The sequence below is a fragment of the Acomys minous genome (genome assembly GCF_964271855.1).
Source record: "Acomys minous genome assembly, chromosome: 13".
Classification (NCBI taxonomy): Eukaryota; Metazoa; Chordata; class Mammalia; order Rodentia; family Muridae; genus Acomys; species Acomys minous.
In genome coordinates this window covers 19,049,196-19,067,417 of record NC_140495.1, presented here as the reverse complement: position 1 = coordinate 19,067,417, position 18,222 = coordinate 19,049,196, and the positions used below count along the sequence as shown (strand labels likewise).

Below are 18,222 nucleotides of genomic sequence, written 5' to 3'. Positions count from 1 at the left end.
AGGTAACAAGGTGAATCATTGCAGGCACTTCAGAAAACTTACCAGAAGATACTTCGGGAAAAAGAGGGCGCTTTAGAAGCCAAGTACCAAGCCATGGAGAGAGCAGTCACATTTGAACATGACAGAGACAGAGTTAAAAGGCAATTCAAGGTAAATTCCTGTTGTTTCTACCCCTTACCCCAAGTGACACAGATTAAAAACAATTTTTAAAAAGTCAAAGTGTGGTAACGTACATACCTTTTAAGGCCAGGACTCTGGATGCAGAGGCAGACAGATCTCTGTGAGTTCGAGGCCAGCCTGGCCTACAGAGTTGCAGAAAAGCCAGAACTATATAGTGAGACCCTGTCTTAATTTTTTTTTCTCCCATCTGCTGTCATGGTGCATAGAGATAACTCAAGTAACACTCAGGAAGGTCGCAAGAGCTAGAAAAGAAAGTGTTTCCTGTTCTCAGGTGTCATTTATTTGATACGGATATGAAGCTGAGATATTGAGAAATGAGTGTGAATTTTGTTAATTTTTATCTTTAAGTTCATGCACAGCACACACATGAATGCAGTGCCCGTGGAGGCCAGAGCTATCCTGGAGCTGGAGTTAACAGGTCCCTGTGACCCGCCCAACATGAGTGCTAGGAATCGAACTCAGGTTTTCAGTGAGAGCAGTGTGTGCTCTTAGCCACTGTATGGTCTCTCAGGCCTCCGAGAACGTGTTTCTTTGTGAGACGAAGCAATTGGGACATGCTTGGGGACAGTCTGTACTGTGTCTGGCATGAGGAAAACAGATTTGTTATATGTCACACAAGACACACCTCCATGCCACCAGACTTCCAGTGAGTTCCATTGTGGACAGTAAAGTGAAGGTCTGGAGACATCATTCTGTTACAGTGAGGAGACTGAGAACCAAATGGGTACTGACTTTATGAAGTCGGTGGTGCTATGTCATGATTATATATGTGTGTTTCAAATTTAAATTCTACTTTTAAAAAGATTTTTAGGGAGACCAAAGAGAATGAAATTCAGGACTTACTGAGAGCCAAGCGAGAGCTGGAGAGCAAACTTCAGAGGCTGCAGGCTCAGGGGATCCAAGTGTTTGACCCTGGGGAGTCTGATTCGGATGACAACTGCACAGATGTCACTGGTAAACTCATCTTCTGTTCATGTTACGCTGTCCACAGAGCTGTAGTGACGCCCAGAGCCAACTGCTGTAGTCCTTTTACTCTCCGTGCGTGGGCTTAATGCTTACTCTGCCCTTGCAAATAGTGGGGAGCTTTTGGTGTCTCTCTCAACTCTCAGGACCTCCTCTCCTTGAAGTGTACTACATCAGGGGGCTAGGCGTTCTCTTGTCATCCTATCCTGCCACCCATGCTAGCCCATGATGTGTATGTGTGCTCTCTCTCTCCACAACCTCCCACCCACCCTGCCCAAGGTACCTGCTCTAGATCACATCTGCATTTTCTCCAAAGGGAAAAAAAAAAAAAGGGAGAGTGTGAAGTGCTCTTCTTGTTGCTATGACAAAGTGCCCGTCAGCAAACTACTTAAGGAGGAAGGTCTTGTTTCTGTTCACCGCAATGATGTCACAGCAACAAGAGCATGAGGCAGCTGGTCCTGCTGCATTCAGTTAGGAAGCACAGTAATGAATCCAATGCTCAGCTTGCTTTTTCTCCTTTCCGTGCAGTTCGGGACCCCCAGCCCGTGGGCATGGGGTACAGCCCACAGTTAGGATGGGTCTTGCCCAACCTCAACTGACCCAGGCTGGACGCGTCCAGAGGTTTGTCTCTTCAGTGATTCCAAACCCTGTCAATTGAACAATCAAGATTATCCACTGAGCCTGCAACGTGGTTCCAGAGCTAGAGGCACTCTCACCCAGGCCTGGCCACCTGAGTTCTGTCCTGGGACCCCACAGAGTTTCAGGAGAGAACTGACTCCGGAAGCTGTCCTCTGACTTATACATACACACATGCTTGTATACACAACACCACACACACACACACACACATTTGCAAAACTATTTTTTTTAAAGTAGCATCACAGCTAGACACCTTGCTTTTTCTGAAGGCACAACTTGAAATACAGTCACCACTGCTCAAATGGCCCTGGTCAAAGCCAGACCTAGGAAGACAGGAAAGTGTGATCAATAGCCAGGCAGATACGTGTCCAGCTAAAGCACGAAGGGAGCTGTGCATCCTGGAGTTACATTCTCTACAGGTTATTCCCCATATAGTGGTGTATTCTTTTCAACTTTGCTCAATCCCTGCATTGTGTTTTACTATTTCCAAAGTAGTGTTATGAGTCACCCAAAAAGCTTCCGTTTTATAGTACGCATTTAAGACATTTTTCTAGCAAAAAAGAAAAGCCTGAAATCACAGAATTGAAGGCATTTCCCATGCTTCAAGAAAATATTAATAAACTGTGATTAGTATGAGAAAAAGGGAAAGTTTCTTGTAGGTGTAAGAAAAAGATGCTGTGGCCTCTCTCTTTCTAGGGGCCTACAGAGTGATGTTTTAGGAGTAAAATATGGAAACTGGCAGTTCCTTTCTAGTTTTCATTTTATTTCCCTTGGATTGCAACCTGGGACCTGGGACTCTTGAGGAAAAGATGTGATGATTCTGATGGGACAAGAGCAGCTGAGAAAGTGCTTCCTGCCATCACGTTAGTCTTACTGGTTGCTTCCATACTGGCTTGTTCAGTGTACAATGTATCAAAGCTACTGTGATTGTCTTAGCAAGTTAACAGAAACAAGTTCATGGTCCCTTCTTGGTCTTTCTCCTTGGTACATTGACTTAAACCAGAAGGATACAAGTTATCAGTGCCCTGTTGACAGTCAACCTTCAAAGTCACTACATAAGCTGGGCATAGTGGCATTCACCATTAATTTCAGGAGGCAGAGGCAGGAGCCTGGTCTACAGAGTGAGTTCCAGGACAGCCTGGGCTAAGACTCAGGAGGGGGGGGGGGAAAGCTCTTTTACATTTTAATGGATGTGTAAATGTCCAATTGCAAGTAGTTTTTTTGTTTGTTTGTTTGTTTGTTTGTTTGTTTTGGTTTTTCGAGACAGGGTTTCTCTGTGTAGCCTTGGCTGTCCTAGGCTCACTTTGTAGACCAGGCTAGCCTCAAACTCACAACGAACCACCTGCCTCTGTCTCCCAAGTGCTGAGATTAAAGGCATGCGTCACACGCCTGGCTGGAAGTAGACTTTTTAGAATTGCTTGTGGTGTTTTTAAGCTGCCTCATTTTAATATTTTATTACATTTGTTAGTTGATTTTGTGAATATGTGTGTGGTTATGGTATGTATATGCATGTGGGGGTGTGTGTATATGCATGTGGGGGTGTGTATGTATATGCATGTGAGTGTGTGTGTGTATATACATGTGGGTAGGAGTGCATGTGTGTGGAGGTCAGAAGACAATCTGTGAGAATCAGTTCTCTCCTTCTGCCAATTGCACTCCAGGTATTGGATTTGGGTCCTTAGGCTTCTTACTGACCTTAAACTGCCTCTTACAAAAAACAAACACTTTATTTCTTAGATTCCTTTTTCTTTTCCTTTTTCCTATTCTTAATCCCTTCTTTGAATTTGAGATGACAACCAGAATTCTGTTAACCATAACTAAAGTGCTTTGCCAAGAGCCAGTGCCAAAATGTTTTGAGAACTATTATTTGAACATGCTTGTCATACTTATAAATATATAGCCTACCTTGACACGAAAACACCTATCTGACATATATGGTAGGTTTTAAAATACTTGGTAACTTGGTCTTAATGAAATTCCAAATTCTGGTTGCAACAGCTGCCGGAACCCAATGTGACTACTGGGCCAGCCGAGCCTTGGGAAGCGAGCCCTCCATAGACAGCATGGTCCAGCTCCAGCAGTCCTTCCGAGGCCCCGAGTTTGCCCACAGCTCTATAGATGTGGAAGGACCCTTTGCAAACATCAACCGAGGTAACCTGTCCCTTGCCTGGTGGTTGTGACCACTCCTGTTCTAGAATCTTGTGTGACAGAGCCTGTCATTAGTGTTCTGGAACCTTCCATTGGGCAAGCCAGCATGCACAGAGGCAGTGGCTAACCAGGCTGAGGCTGCATAATTCTCCTCAGGACAACATGGTTCTCCTGCTATCCTGGCCACCCAGGCTCTAGCAGCTGTTAGTCTCAGTGTTTTTGTTGAGGCACAGGGATTTGATGTAGCAAAGTGGGAAACACTGTGTAGTCTCTCTCTTGAGCCTTTGATGGTACTGAAAGAGACTACACAAAGGCCTGATGGTCATGAAAGAATAAATCTATCAGTTTAGTATTAGCCAGTGCACCCCAAGCTCTGGGATGTTCAGAACTGCAGAAATTGCAGACCCAAGGACCTGTCAAGTAGCTCCACTCTTATTCCTTAAAACAGTGAGATTGTTTCACTGGAACAATGCAAATCCCTTTTTATGCTGTGTTCTTGATTATGACATATTTTACCATTTTTCCTTCCCACTAAATAGCATAAAACTGCGTTTCATTTTACACTACTCCTAAACTCTCGTTTTTGCCTCATTGCATGCAAGAATGAAAAGACGAAATGACACATCACCTTGGGAATACAGACCCTCTTCAAATAGCAGAACGGCTGAGTGGCTCACGTAAAATGGAATTGGAGCTACTGCCCTGGAGATCTACTCTTCTCCAGGGGACACCACTAGTGGCATTCATTGCCTCAAATCCCAAAGGGGAAGTTGAGGCTAGAAATGAATTACCTTCTACTACGTTCTCCTAGCTTTGTTGCTGTTAGCACGTGGCAGCAGATTCTAGTCCACGTCTGTTACCCCTTTTTTTCAGACTTGGAATTCTTTTGTCAGTTGTATTCTGGCATATTTCTCATAGTTTATGGAAACTTCCCTTCCAGATGACTGGGACGCCGCCGTGGCTGGTTTATTGCAGGTCACCCCCTTGTTCTCACCGTCCCTATGGAGTCACTCAGTCAGATGTGACCTCATCTACACAGATGAAACCCAGCCCGAAATGGAACTTTTCCTCAAGGTGAGAATATTCCTGAATTGGGTATTCACTCATTGAAAGTAGCAAGTCTAGGGCTGGAGAGATGGCTCAGGAGTTAGAGCTCTGGCTGATCTTGCAGGGGACCCAGGTTTGCTTCCCAACACCCACATGGCTGGCTCACAACTGGCTGTTATTCCTGTTCCAGGGGGACTGGATACCCTCTTCTATCCTCTGTGGGTACCGGGCATGCACATAATACACACACACACACACACACACACGCACACACACACGCACACGCACACGCACACGCACACATGCATGCAAGCGAAACACCCATATGCCTAAAATAAAAATAAATACATCTTTTTACAGAAAAGAAAATACCAGTTAATACCTGGGGTGATGGCACATATCTGTGATCTCAGTGCTCAGAAGACAAAGGCAAGAGGACTGACTACATGATGTAGTTTGATGTTAGCCTGAACTATATAGTGAGATCCTATCTCTAAATGAACAAAATACAAACTAATTTTATATTCAGACTATAATTGCATTTAAGCTAAGTAGCTTACTACCTAGGAGATTATCCAGCTTAAAACACAGAACACGTTGGGCTTTGCTGATGATGCAGTCTGGGTCAGCATTCACATGTGTAAACGTTGACGCTGTCTTAAGTCTACTAGTTTTTGTTTAACTTTCTACTAAGACATGAGGATGAAACTAAGATGTTACAACTTTATGGCTTTTTTTTCTTTTACATTTAGTTTTATACCTAAAATATATCAGTGTCTTCGTGGCATGTGCACTCAGGAGGCAGAGACAATCAGATCTCTGTGAGTTTGAGGCTAGCCTGGTCTATACAGCAAGTTCAAGTACAGCATGCCTATTATACAGAGAAACCTTGTCTTGAAAAACAATCAAACAAACAAACAACAACAACAAAAAGCCAATGTCTTAATATAAAAGTCGAAACTATAGTTTAAAATGTATATAGTAAAATTTCTTTTTCAAATTTCATCACGTTTTCCCATTCTCCGCAGTACTTGAACCCTTCCTTGGCTCTGTCTGATTTAGTTGCTGTCCTAACCAATCATGACTTTGAACCTCTCAAGGCATCCCATGGAGTTATTCTAAAGTAGGGCTCAGCAAACTACAGCCTGTGGCCACTTCTAGCTTACTGCCTGGTTTCATGTGGCCCAGAGCTAAGATTTGTTTTTACATTTCAAATTATTAGAGAAAGGAAATATAAGAAAACTATTTCATTATGTAAAAATTATATGAAATCCATACTATTTAAAAAGTGTTATTGAGCCGGGTGTGGTGGCACACGCTTTTAATTCCAGCACTCAGGAGGCAGAGGCAGGCGGATCGCTGTGAGTTCGAGGCCAGCCTGGTCTACAAAGCAAGTCTAGGACAGCTAAGGTTACATAGAAAAACCCTGTCTCGAAAAACAAAACAAACAAACAAACAAAAAGGTGTTATTGGAACACCTTTAAGTGTGTGTGTGGAGGGGGGGAAGCACTATGGCTGCACTACCAGCAGAGTTAATTGGGACAGAAACCAAAGAGATTTAAAAAGTCCCTGCTAAACTGGGCGTGGTGGCGCACGACTTTAATCCCAGTACAGAGGGAGGAGGCAGAGGCAGGCGGATTGCTGTGAGTTCGAGGCCAGCCTAGTTAGTCCAAGACAGCTAAGATAACATAGAGAAGCCCTGTCTCAAAAAAACAATAAATAAATAAATAGTCCCTGCTAAAACAAATAAATTATCAGACATTATTATTTTTTATAACAAAAATTTGCCACCTGACCTTTTGAAGGAGAAATCACTGTCTGAAGTGAATTTGAAATACATCTGCCCCAAGATAAACCACTGAATTCATAGTCTGCAGATTGTTAACAGATTTATTTAGCATTCTTTGGAAATAATACGCAATCTTAGTAAAATCATAGACTATCTTGAATCTCAAGGCTTCCACCTAGTGACTGCATGTAGGTTACTCCCAAGGACAATTGGAGGCATCTAACTAATTGCTTGCATAAAAAAAAAAATCATTATTTAATAATATACTTTATAATAGACCAACAGTTTTTTTTTATTAAGATTTTTAAATTTTTTATGTTTCTGGAAATGAGATCTAGGGCTTTTCATATGCTAGGCAAGCCTGCTAGCATGGAAACTATATTTCCTAGCCCAAAGCACTATATTTCTCTCTCTCTCTCTCTCTCTCTCTCTCTCTCTCTCTCTCTCTCTCTCACACACACACACACACACACACACACACACACACACATAGATATGAAGACAAATTATTCATGATAAAAATAATAATGAGAAATACCAAATCAAACTAACCTAATACTTTCTTCTGTTGTTTAATTATGAAATAAGTCATTTTCTGAGCTAGAAAATATCCATGTTGTCAAGCTATTCTTTTTAGTTCTAAAGAGGAATTTAGAGAGGAATTTACTTTTGCTCTATAGGATTTTCTTTAAAATGTGATTACTTTAATTTTTTATTGGGACACAGCTTATAGAGACTATTCTTTTGTTTTGGTTTGGTTTTGCTTTTGTTTTTTCGAGACAGGGTTTCTCTTGTAGCCTTGGCTATCCTGGACTTGCTTTGTAGACCAGGCTGGCCTTGAACTCAGAGATCTGCCTGCCTCTGCCTCCCGAGTGCTGGAATTAAAGGCGTGCGCCACCACACCCAGTACGGAGACTGTTCTGAAACATGCCTTTTAAGGATAAGATTCTATATACCTTTAGTTCAATATATCATTTATATATTTTATATTTTTTAAATTCATTTTTAGGATCATTCACCTAAACTTAAAAGAATGTGCGAGGCCATGGGATAGTTTTTCCTTGCTGTTTATTTTCCAATAGACGTTGAAAATCAGTACCTCACTGTAAGAAAGTGGGAAATCGAGAAGAGTTCTTTAGTTATCTTATTCCTTCACTCAACGTTGCCAAGGTAAGCCAAAAAAGACCTCCGAGTTACCATTCGCATTAGCTGTAAAGAGATTACTGTCAAGTGAATTTCAAGATCAGTCCTAATTCCACTCTCATAGCCAAAAACAGTGTGTGGAATCTTATAAACTTTATAGCTACCTCACACTCAAATAAAAAAAAAAAAAAGTAAAGTTTTATACCATTAGTTCCATCAGCATCATTAATATAAGAACTGTTTGGATCAGCAGTTGGCAAGTAGTGGCCTAGGGCCAAACGCTGCCAGGTATCGGCGTCTGTAAATAAAGTTTTATTGGAACACAGTTATATCCGTAGATTTGCGCAATTGTTTTTAGTAGCTGCTCTCAGACTGTGGCAGTACAGTGGAGTATTTACAAGAGAAATTCTATGTCCTACGTAGCCCACAAGTTTATTGTCTGACTTTACAGACAATCTGCTGGCTTCTCATGTCAGTCCACAGTGAGCCTCATTGTTTTCTGGCTTTGGATACAATTTGAGAGACGTGAAGTTTCAGGGTGGATAGTAATGTTAATGGGTCTCACCTGTGAGGTTTTTTAATCAATCAAATGTAGAGAGTGCAGATACAGATAAAAGACAAAATGGGCTCCGTGAAGATTAGCTATTCTCTCTAGACACATTGGCTGGATTAAGCTGTCTTTGAGGATTGCAAGTTGCAGAGCAGACCAGGCAACTTAGCAAGATCCTGTCTCAAAATGAAAAATCAAGGGCCAAGAGGTATGTAGCCCAGGTGGTAGGGAACGTTCCTAGCATGCACAAGATTCTGGGATCAGTCCCCAGCACCACATACAAACTGGCACAGTGACACATGCCTGTAATTCCAGCAGTCCCCCGCTAGTGAGCTGTTTATTCCACTTGTACCGCCTTCTTTCCTTCCACTAGAGTGTTGGAAACACATGCCGCAGCCCCACGGTCCAGCTGCCCCGTGTGTTGATTTCCCAGCGTGTGGTTCCGAAACAGACAGTCTTTTCTCCCAAACAGCAGTAACAAAAGGACAGTTACAGTTCTGGACTTTTAGAGATTCAGTCAGCACGTTCACATGGAAAACATGTATGAATCAATAGAGATGGTTGGTAGAGAGCTACCTAATAAGACATTTTTTTCTTTTGTCTTTGGAATTATTACTTTAAAGTTCTGATTTTATAAGCCTCCTCCCCTACCCCCACCTACACACATCAATTTGCCTCTTGTGAGATCTTTCACTTAATAGTTTCTTTCAAAGAGAAATTACTTGCTATGTTCCTATTGTATACAAAACCCCAATAGATTATTTTTTTTCAGAACCTTGTAAAAATTATAGCTGTAGATCCCTATAGCAAAGCTCTTCTTTTCTTAACCTTCACCTCAGTCATGATTTTTACTAGCTATTTTACAGTCCTCATTAGCCCCCAGGTGTTTCCTATACCAGACACTGAATATAAAGATTCAGAACATGAGCTAAGAAAGGGCTAGAGAAGGAAAAACTCCTGAAGTTTTAAGGCTGGTAATATTTGTACTTTAATTTACAAAATAGGTATTTGAAATGGAATCTGTTTTGCAAAGTTTCATGAGTCTGGTTTATTATTTTGAGCTATAGACAAACAGTATTTTTGAGAATTTGTATGTTTAAAATGAATCACTTATAGGCCAGGTGTGGTGGTGCATGCCTTTAATCCTAGCACTTGGGAGGCAGAGGCAGGTGGGTTGATGTCAGTTCGAGGCCAGCCTGGTCTACAAAGCCAGTCCAGGACAGCCAAGGATAGACAGAGAAACCCTCTCTCGAAGGAAAAAAAAACACAAAAAAACAAAAACAAAAATCACTTATGAAAGCTTTACAGCTTATAGGTCTTATTCTCATTGGCTAATGAACATACTGTGTTTCTAAGACCATGTTATTTTTTTAAGATTTATTTATTTATTATTATGTATACAGTGTTCTACCTGCAGGCCAGTAGAAGGCATCAGATCACATTATAGATGGTTGTGAGCCACCATGTGGTTGTTGGGAATTGAACTCAGGACCTCTGGAAGAGCGGCCAGTGCTCTTAACCTCTGAGCCATCTCTCCAGCTTTAAGACCATGTTATAATAGTACCATAAAATGACCCAGTTTGGGAACTGGAAAGATGGCTCTATGGGTGAAGTGTTTGCTGTACACCCATGAGGACCTGAGTTCAAATTCCTGAACCTACATAGAAATTGGATACTGCTATGAATATCTGTAATTTCAGCACAGGGGAGGGTGAGACAGGCAGAAAGGTCCCTGGGGCTTGTGGTCAGCCAAGCTAGCTGACTCAGTGAACTTGAGGTTCGATGGAGAGTGACTAGGGAAGACATTTGACACTGACCTCTGAGCACACGCAGGTGCATGTGTGCACACATATGCGCGTGCGTGCGCACGTGCGCGCACACACACACAAACACACATATTTTTGGAAAGCTTTTCTTCCTCTGTAGCTGGGCCCTTGTCACTGTGGTAAAGCCCATCTGGGCACTTAGGCTGGTCATCTAAGTATCTGCTCCCACAGTAGCCCATGAAATGGCAATTTCCAATCTAGTTTTTTACTGGAAGACTGTGAAGAAGCCTTTCTGCAAAACCCAGAGGGAAAGCCTCGATTAATCTACCATCGATTGGAGGATGGGGAAGGCACTTCCGGCTCTGTCCAGCAGTTACTGGATCAAGTTTCTAACCTAAGCAAGACCACCCAAGCCAAGGTAAGAGCCAGAGGTTATGTCAGAGGTAAAGCAAGAGCCAAGGCAGGGTAGTCATGGGGAAGGAAGCCAGGGTGTCTGGAGAAAGGGGGCATACAGGAGGGGTGGCCCAATTCAACCAATCCTGAAAACCCTCAGAGATTATTTTGAAGACCTCAGCTTTTCCTTTGGAGGGGCTGGTGAGCAGCATGGTGAGGCCCCGTATGGATGTCTGTCAGTGACTTCCTCCATGTTGTGTGAGGAATAAAGTAGTTTGGAGGGCAGTGGGAAGTGTGAGATTGGGTTCAGTCATCTAGATGAGAGACGCTGGGGCTCCTGACTGAGGAGCGATAGGAGGGATGAGACATATGCCCATACACACACACACACACACACACACACACACACACACACACACACACACTGTTCTCTCTGAATCCCTGTGAAAACACAGATGAGGTATTTACCTTGCCTCAGCTTCCTCTTTTTAAAATATAGTATCTTTTTTGTAAAGAGCTTGCTGGGATAAATCAGAGTTGAAATGTTAAAAGGCTTGCTGCAGCCTCCTCCTCCTCCTCTTTTTCCTCCTCCTCCTCCTCCTCATCTTGCTGCTGCCGCGGTTGTGTTTCCTTGTTACTGTTGAGCGTCCTTTCCCCCCCCCCCCCAGATCATCCATCACTCAGGAGATCCTGTGGAGGGAGTGTATAAAATCTACATGGGTGTGGAAAAGATTATTAAACAGGTAAGTATGCTTTTCTCTGTAAGCGTCTATCTAAAATAGCTTAGTAGTATTTTAAAAAGAATTTTCCAGACAACATTTCTTTTTTTTTTTTTTTAAGCATTTCCCACCATTTACTCATGTTATCAAAAATAGTTCAATTCTTCTTGCAAAACAAAAACAAAATCGTACATACTGGACACATACATCACATTTCCAGACAACATTTCTTGTGTGTCATTTTTAAGCCCGGTGCCCCAGGAGAATGCCATTGTTCTGCTGGGAGTTCATCCTGGGGTGACACGCTGCTATCATCAGGATTTGCCTCCCAGAGCTGGCTGCGCTTCAACACCTGTTAGGTGTGGAATGTATCGCAAACATGAAAATCCAGAGGAGGCATTTGAGGACAAATGCACATTTTACTCCACAGAGAGGATTCTCTGTGTACTTGGGATTTTTACCTATTTGAGATGCCCCCCCACTTTGCTATCCCTAACAGCAAAAGAGAATAAAGAAGCACCTTTCAGGGAACAGGAGCATGGTCCATGGAGGAAAGTTTGGAGCTGAAAGTTTCTTTGAAATCTCATGTTGTCTTAGTTAGGGTTTTATTACTGTGAAGAGACACGATGACCACGGCAGCTCTTATCAAGGAAAGCATTTCATCGGGGCTGGCTTACAGGTGCAGAGGTTTGGTCCATTCTCCTCATGGTGGGATGCATGGTGGCACACAGGCAGACACGGTGCTGCAGAAGGAGCTGAGCATCCTGCATCTTGATCCATCAGGCAGCAGAAGGAGACTGTGGGTCACACCAGGCATGGCTTGAGCCCGGGAGACCCCAAAGCCCACCTCCACGGTGACACACTTCCCTCCAAGGCCACACCTGTTCCAACAAAGCTAATAGTGCCGCTCCCTATGGGCCGAGCATTCACACACAGGAGTCTATGGGAGCCATTCCTGTTCAGACCACCACACATATATATGTTTTCCATAGCTGCTTGGTATAACGCCTGAGATTAGTGTTGAATGTAAGAAATCATTTCAGAATTGTGTCAACAAAAATACCAATAACTAATAGCAAAAAACGGAAAACACCCTCAGGTCTAGATAAAACGAGCACAGTAGGAGAGTGTACCCTGCTTAACCTGAGGATGCCTGCTCATCTCTTCCCAGGAGCCAAAGACCTTTTCCTAGAAGGAGGGAGTTACATCCCCCTTCGGTTTGGTTTGGCTTGGATTTTGTTTTTCAAGACAAAGATTCTCTCTGTGAACAGCTCTGGCTGTCCTGGAACTTGCTTTGAAGACTAGGCTGACCTCGAACTCACAGAGATCCACCTGCCTCTTGAGTGCTGGGATTAAAGGTGTGTGCCACCGCCGCCGCCGCCACCACCACCACCACCACCACCACCACCACCACCACCACCTGGTTTCACCTGTTCTAATTACATCAGGTTGCAGATTTAGAGATTTAGCATCAGAGAACGCAATGAAGAGACTTGGCAGCGTGTTCGCATGCCTTGCTCCAGTACAAAGATTGCCTGTGTGATTCTGAGCTCTTTCTTTTCTTTCTTTTCTTTCTTTCTTTCCTTCCTTTCTTTCTTTTATTTCTTTCTTTCCTTTCTTTCTTTCCTTCCCCCTCCAGATTTATGTATTTATGTGTACACAATGTTCTGCCTGCATGTGTGCCTTCCCGCTAGAAAAAGGCACCAGATCTCATTATAGATGGTTATGAGCCACCATATGGTTGCTGGGAACTGAACTCAGGACCTCTGGAAGAGCAGCCAGTGCTCTTAACCTCTGAGACATCTCTCCAGCCCTGGTTCTGAGCTCTTCAATCTTACAATTTTAGGACCAAGATAAGTAAGATGAATGGATTGTCATGAATGTATTTTCCGTGATTTACTACAGAAACTAAGTGGGACAGCAGAGAGGTTTGGTATCAGGAAACTCCATCAAAAGCTGGGCAGTGGTAGCGCACACCTTTAACCCAGCACTCAGAAGCAGATGGATCTCTGAGTTCCAGGATAGCCAGGGCTACACAGAGAAACCCTGTCTCAGAGGGGGAGGGGAGAAGGAGAAATGAAGGGAAGGAAGGAAGGGAGGAAGGAAGGAAGAAAGGAAGGAAGGAAGTCCATCTTAGTAATTCAATTTTATGTCATATTTCTTAGGCATTAGTGCAGCCTTTGAAGCCATTCACTAGTGGGGCTGAAGAGACAGCCCAGTGTGTAGTCCACTTGCCTCACAAACATGAGGACTTTAGTAGGAGTCCAAGCACAAACTTAAAGTACCAGGCATGACAGTGTGTGCTTGTAATCCCGGCACTGGGGAAGGATTCCCTAAGGCTCACTAGCTAGCCAGTCAAATGCAGTTGGTAAGCTCCTGGCCAGTGGGAGACCCTGACTCAAAGGAGATATGTGTCCCTGGGGATGGCCCCCAAAGCTGTGCTCTTGCACCCACACTCGGGTAACACACACACTTTTTTTTTTTAAGCGATTCACTAGCCAGATATAATTACAACTATTACATGGATTTTCCCGAAAGTAAATCCCATCAAACACCCTGATTTTACTTTAGTTGAGAGGAAACTCTTCTTGTTTTAGAATTTCATTTTACACTAGGGTTCTTATGGTTTCACATTTATTCTTAGAGGCACTTATAGTAACTCTTATTCTTCAGCTTAAGTCTGGCCCTGTGTGCTTTCGGTGGTAAGGCCCCAGCTTCAAGGTCTCTGAATTTCCCTTCCTTTCCCGTACTTGTTCTTTCTACTCAGGAGATCCTTGGCCTCGAGAACACAGATGTGGAAGTGAAGGATGGGGGCAGGGAGGACTCCACACCGGAAGAAGATGATTTTGGAGATGTTCTGTGGGACATACACGATGAACAAGAGCAGACGGAAGCCTTTCAGCAGGCGTCGAGCTCCACCCAGGAACTGGGATTTGAGAAGGTGAGCTTCTGCGTCCTCTGCCGAGTGATGGTCAGTGGCTGGGCAGGGGAGGTGGCGCGGTTTGTGAAATCCTTGTCACCTAAGCACGGTGACCAAGTTCAGATCGCCAGCACCCAGGCCAGAGGAGCATGGTGGCTCACTTCTGTAACCCCCGGTGCGGAGCGTGGGAAGGGTGGAGACACAGGTAGATCCCTGGAGCTCATTGGTCAATCAGCCTAGCCAATCAGTGAACCCAAGTTCAAAAAAATAAGGTAGTGAATGGTAACAGAAAAAAACCTGATGTGAGCGTCTGGCCTCCACATTGCAACAGCGTGTGTGTGTGTGTGTGTGTGTGTGTGTGTGTGTGTGTGTGTGTGTGTGTGTGTGTGTGTATGTTGCTGCTTAAAGGTTGTCATATGATATCGCCTTCACGTGGTCATAGTCGAGTTCATGACTGTTACCTGCTCTCAAGGCTAGAAGGCCCATGAGGAGACGTGCTTAGATTTGTATCATCATAGGAAGACCATGCGACATTGGCATGTATTTGTGAAGACCAGTTACTTTTATCGATGACGGATGCATCAGCTATGCACCCGTTATGCTTCCACCTGCAGCTCACCCAGATAAGGGTGGGAAACGTGATGATAGTAAGACCTGAAGGAGGAGGGAGGAGGGGGGAGGGGAGGGAGGAGGGGGAGGGTCAGCTCTTCCCACCTGTCAAAAGAATTAAGAATACTGAACATTCAGAAAGCAAACTCTGGTGGTTCACTCAACAGGCAGATCATGTGTTCAGTTTCGGTCTAATCAGCATCTATAAACATCTAAAGCTGACATCTACTAAGAAATCTACATGCCCAGGTTTTAAAGTACTTATTAAACTAATACACAAACCAGCTTTTAAATGTGTATGACATTATGTATTTGGTGGGGGGTGGCGTGGGACATGCATGCCACAGTGCATATGTGGCTATCAGAGAACAACTTGAAACCAACAGACTCTTCATGTCCACCACTTGTGTCCTGGGAGCTGAACTCAAGCCGTCAGGCTCAGTGGCAAGGGCCTTTAATAGGCCGAGCCATCTCAACTTGAAGTCTGCAAATTAATTTCCCAAGACTATCACGGAAGCTAACATGAGCTACTGCATTTTTGTAGTGCTCTTCGAATTTGGACTGTGCTTATTTCTTGGTTCTGTCAAATCTCTTGGCCTTCTTATCGGTAAACGCAGACTAGCTATGTGCCACTCCCCTCGTAGGACAGTGTTGCAAATGTTTAGCCAGATGGCGTCCTAAAACAGAACTCAGAGGCTTCCGTGGCCTTACTGTTAAGTAGCTGTTGTTTCAAGAGAGGTACGGATGTTATGGTATAAAAGAAGAAACCGACGTCTGACGTGCTCTCTCAGGAGCACACATGCAGTCTTCATCTGAGGCTTTTTCCTTTCCAGCAAGATACCCCAGCTTGGGGACCATAGATGTTTAAGTGGGTTTTCTGTGGAACCCTGAACTCTTGGGATTGATAGGGTAATAAATCAACAAAGGCCTCCCGCTGTTTCTTCCGGCACAACACTGCTATGAGAGCCACTGGGGTCCCTTGGCAGTTAATCTATGCCTAGATACACTGGAAGACTACCCCAAGGATGGGTTCTTGAGCTTGGAGATTTTACTGCCGTGAATCCAGCCTAACGCCCACTGCAAGATATTAAAACCTTATCCCCAATCAGCTAGATGTTTACAGACACAGCAGGGCCAAGCTGGCCCCGGATACTCTCAGGAAGTATTGTGATATTTGCCTTTAAGAGCACGGCCTTTCAGGTCTCATGTGGCTAGGGAAAGGCCACTAAAGGTTCTTGGACTTCGCATAAAACTCAATTTCATGAAGATCTCAGACAACCTGGCTCTCTGGGTCAGCCTGGGAAAGTTGGGGGGGGGGAGGGCTGCTTTTGTTTGGACCCATTCTTCTAAGCACTAGAAACTGAGGCCTACTCTGGAACTCCACACTCATTCTTCTGAGCAGGAAATCTAGGGTTGCTGTCTGGGCCCCGCACGGCCTTCTGGGATACTTACGAGGTCGAGGGGCTCTGGTGTGGCATGAAGTCCTTCCTCCTTGCAGTATTTCCTCAAATATTTGAACACTGTAAAACCCCCACCGGAACTCCCCGTTATAGCAGTGCCACGGGCCCACTTCCTGCTTCCTGCACCACTGGTGTGTACAGACCAGTACCTGTGCGTGCGGGTGCTGTTGGCCAGCAGCAAGTTGTTTTTCTCACACACTTTCCTCTAGTGTTTTCAGAGGTTAGTAAGAAGTTGAGCGTCTCAGCTTCTCAGAGGCAATATGGAGTCTCATAAATCTGGTTTTTTGTTTGTTTGTTTGTTTCTAGTATTACCAGCGCCTGGATGATCTGGTGGTGGCGCCGGCTCCGATCCCACCCCTCCTGGTTTCTGGAGGACCAGGTTCTGGAAAGTCTCTTCTTTTATCAAAGTGGTATGATGCAATGCAGTTAAACCATCCTTTTCCCTGCTTGGTTTGTGTGTGTGTGTGTGTGTGTGTGTGTGTGTGTGTGTGTGTGTGTGTGTGTTTTAGAGACAAGGTCTCATGTAGTTAAAACTGGCCCGGTTTCAATCTCACCACGTAACTAAAGATGCCCTTGAACTCCTGAATTTCCTGTATCCGCCTCCTTTAACAGCAAAATTTTAATTAAAAGTGAATGCTTATTTTATTAACATTTTATGTTAGTTAACATCAACCCATAATTAAAATGAGGCTATTAGCTTAAAAGTTTCTAAAACTAGAGTGAAATCAATAATTTCCTCATTTGTCCTCAGGTGACGAGCCATGTAATTGAGGACTGGCGGGGGGGGGGTGGGGGGGGGTGGAGGTGTGTTTAATATCTAGCTTTTTGCATTTTGTTGATGTGGACAGTAAAGAGCCTCCCCATCAGTTTTTATTTTAAAAAAAAAAATCTTGTGGTTTTTCCCTTAGGATTCGGCTGCAGCAGAAGCAGTTCCCTAACACGCTGATCCTGTCTCATTTTGTGGGGAGGCCCATGTCAACCAGCTCAGAGTCCTCGTTGATCGTCAAGCGGCTGACTCTGAAGGTATGGTGTGCAGGCTCTGGGGCTATCGGAGGGTATGCAGATTATGAAACTCTTGGGGCTAAGTTAAGAATATTAAATGGGCATTCAGCATTGTAGGTAGAGCATCACTACTTTGAAACCTGAGCTGCTCCTAAACCTGAAACTTTTTTAATAGCAGTGAAGATTGAACACTGGGCCTCATGCATGAAGGGTAAGCATTCTATCACTGAGCTACAGTCCCAGCTAAAATCGGAAAAAAAAAATTTTTTTTAAGTATCAACATGACAACTCAAGTGGAAAATTCTATGAATTCTATGCCTAAGCTCGCATGACATGTCACAGTTAAGATGCTGCCTTGTTTGGAAGGTTTAGAGTTACCTTCAGGCTACTTGTAAAGGATATATATGAAACATATGTGGCTTTCATATTTAGACTCCAGGCATGTTCCCAAGATCACTTACTACACACATATGCAAATATTTCCCAGATCCCCCAAATCTGAAACCTGAAACACCTCTGGTGCCAAGCATCTTGCACAAGGAATATTCAACCCATGACAAGTTATTTGAGGTGGTTATAAAGTTTTAAAAAGATAGTACTTTGGGTTGGAGAGATGGCTCAGAGGTTAAGAGCACTTGTTACTCTAGCGAGGGGCCCTGGTTCGGTTCCCAACACCCACCTGGCAGCTCACAACCATCTGTTACTCCAGTTCCAGGGGATTTGACACCTTTGCCTGGCCTCTGTGAGCACCACATACACATGGTACACATACATACATGCAGGCAAAATACTCATACACATAACATAAAAGTAAATAGATCTTTAAATATATGTGATGTGATGTGTGTGTGTGTGTGTGTGTGTGTGTGTGAGATTTACAAGCTGCAGAGATGA

At 43.8% G+C, this 18,222-nt stretch overlaps 1 protein-coding gene across 1 annotated transcript in view; it reads left to right on the top strand.

Annotated features, from left to right (window-relative positions):
• Positions 1 to 18,222, top strand: part of NPHP3 (nephrocystin 3) — a 39,650-nt gene that overhangs the window by 1,851 nt on the left and 19,577 nt on the right. Inside the window, 11 exon segments of the mRNA XM_084754370.1 lie at positions 25 to 150; positions 984 to 1,134; positions 3,781 to 3,933; positions 4,871 to 5,004; positions 7,776 to 7,817; positions 7,821 to 7,936; positions 10,487 to 10,643; positions 11,287 to 11,361; positions 14,105 to 14,278; positions 16,633 to 16,736; positions 17,235 to 17,349. Coding sequence (XP_084610496.1) covers positions 25 to 150; positions 984 to 1,134; positions 3,781 to 3,933; positions 4,871 to 5,004; positions 7,776 to 7,817; positions 7,821 to 7,936; positions 10,487 to 10,643; positions 11,287 to 11,361; positions 14,105 to 14,278; positions 16,633 to 16,736; positions 17,235 to 17,349 — 1,347 coding nt within the window.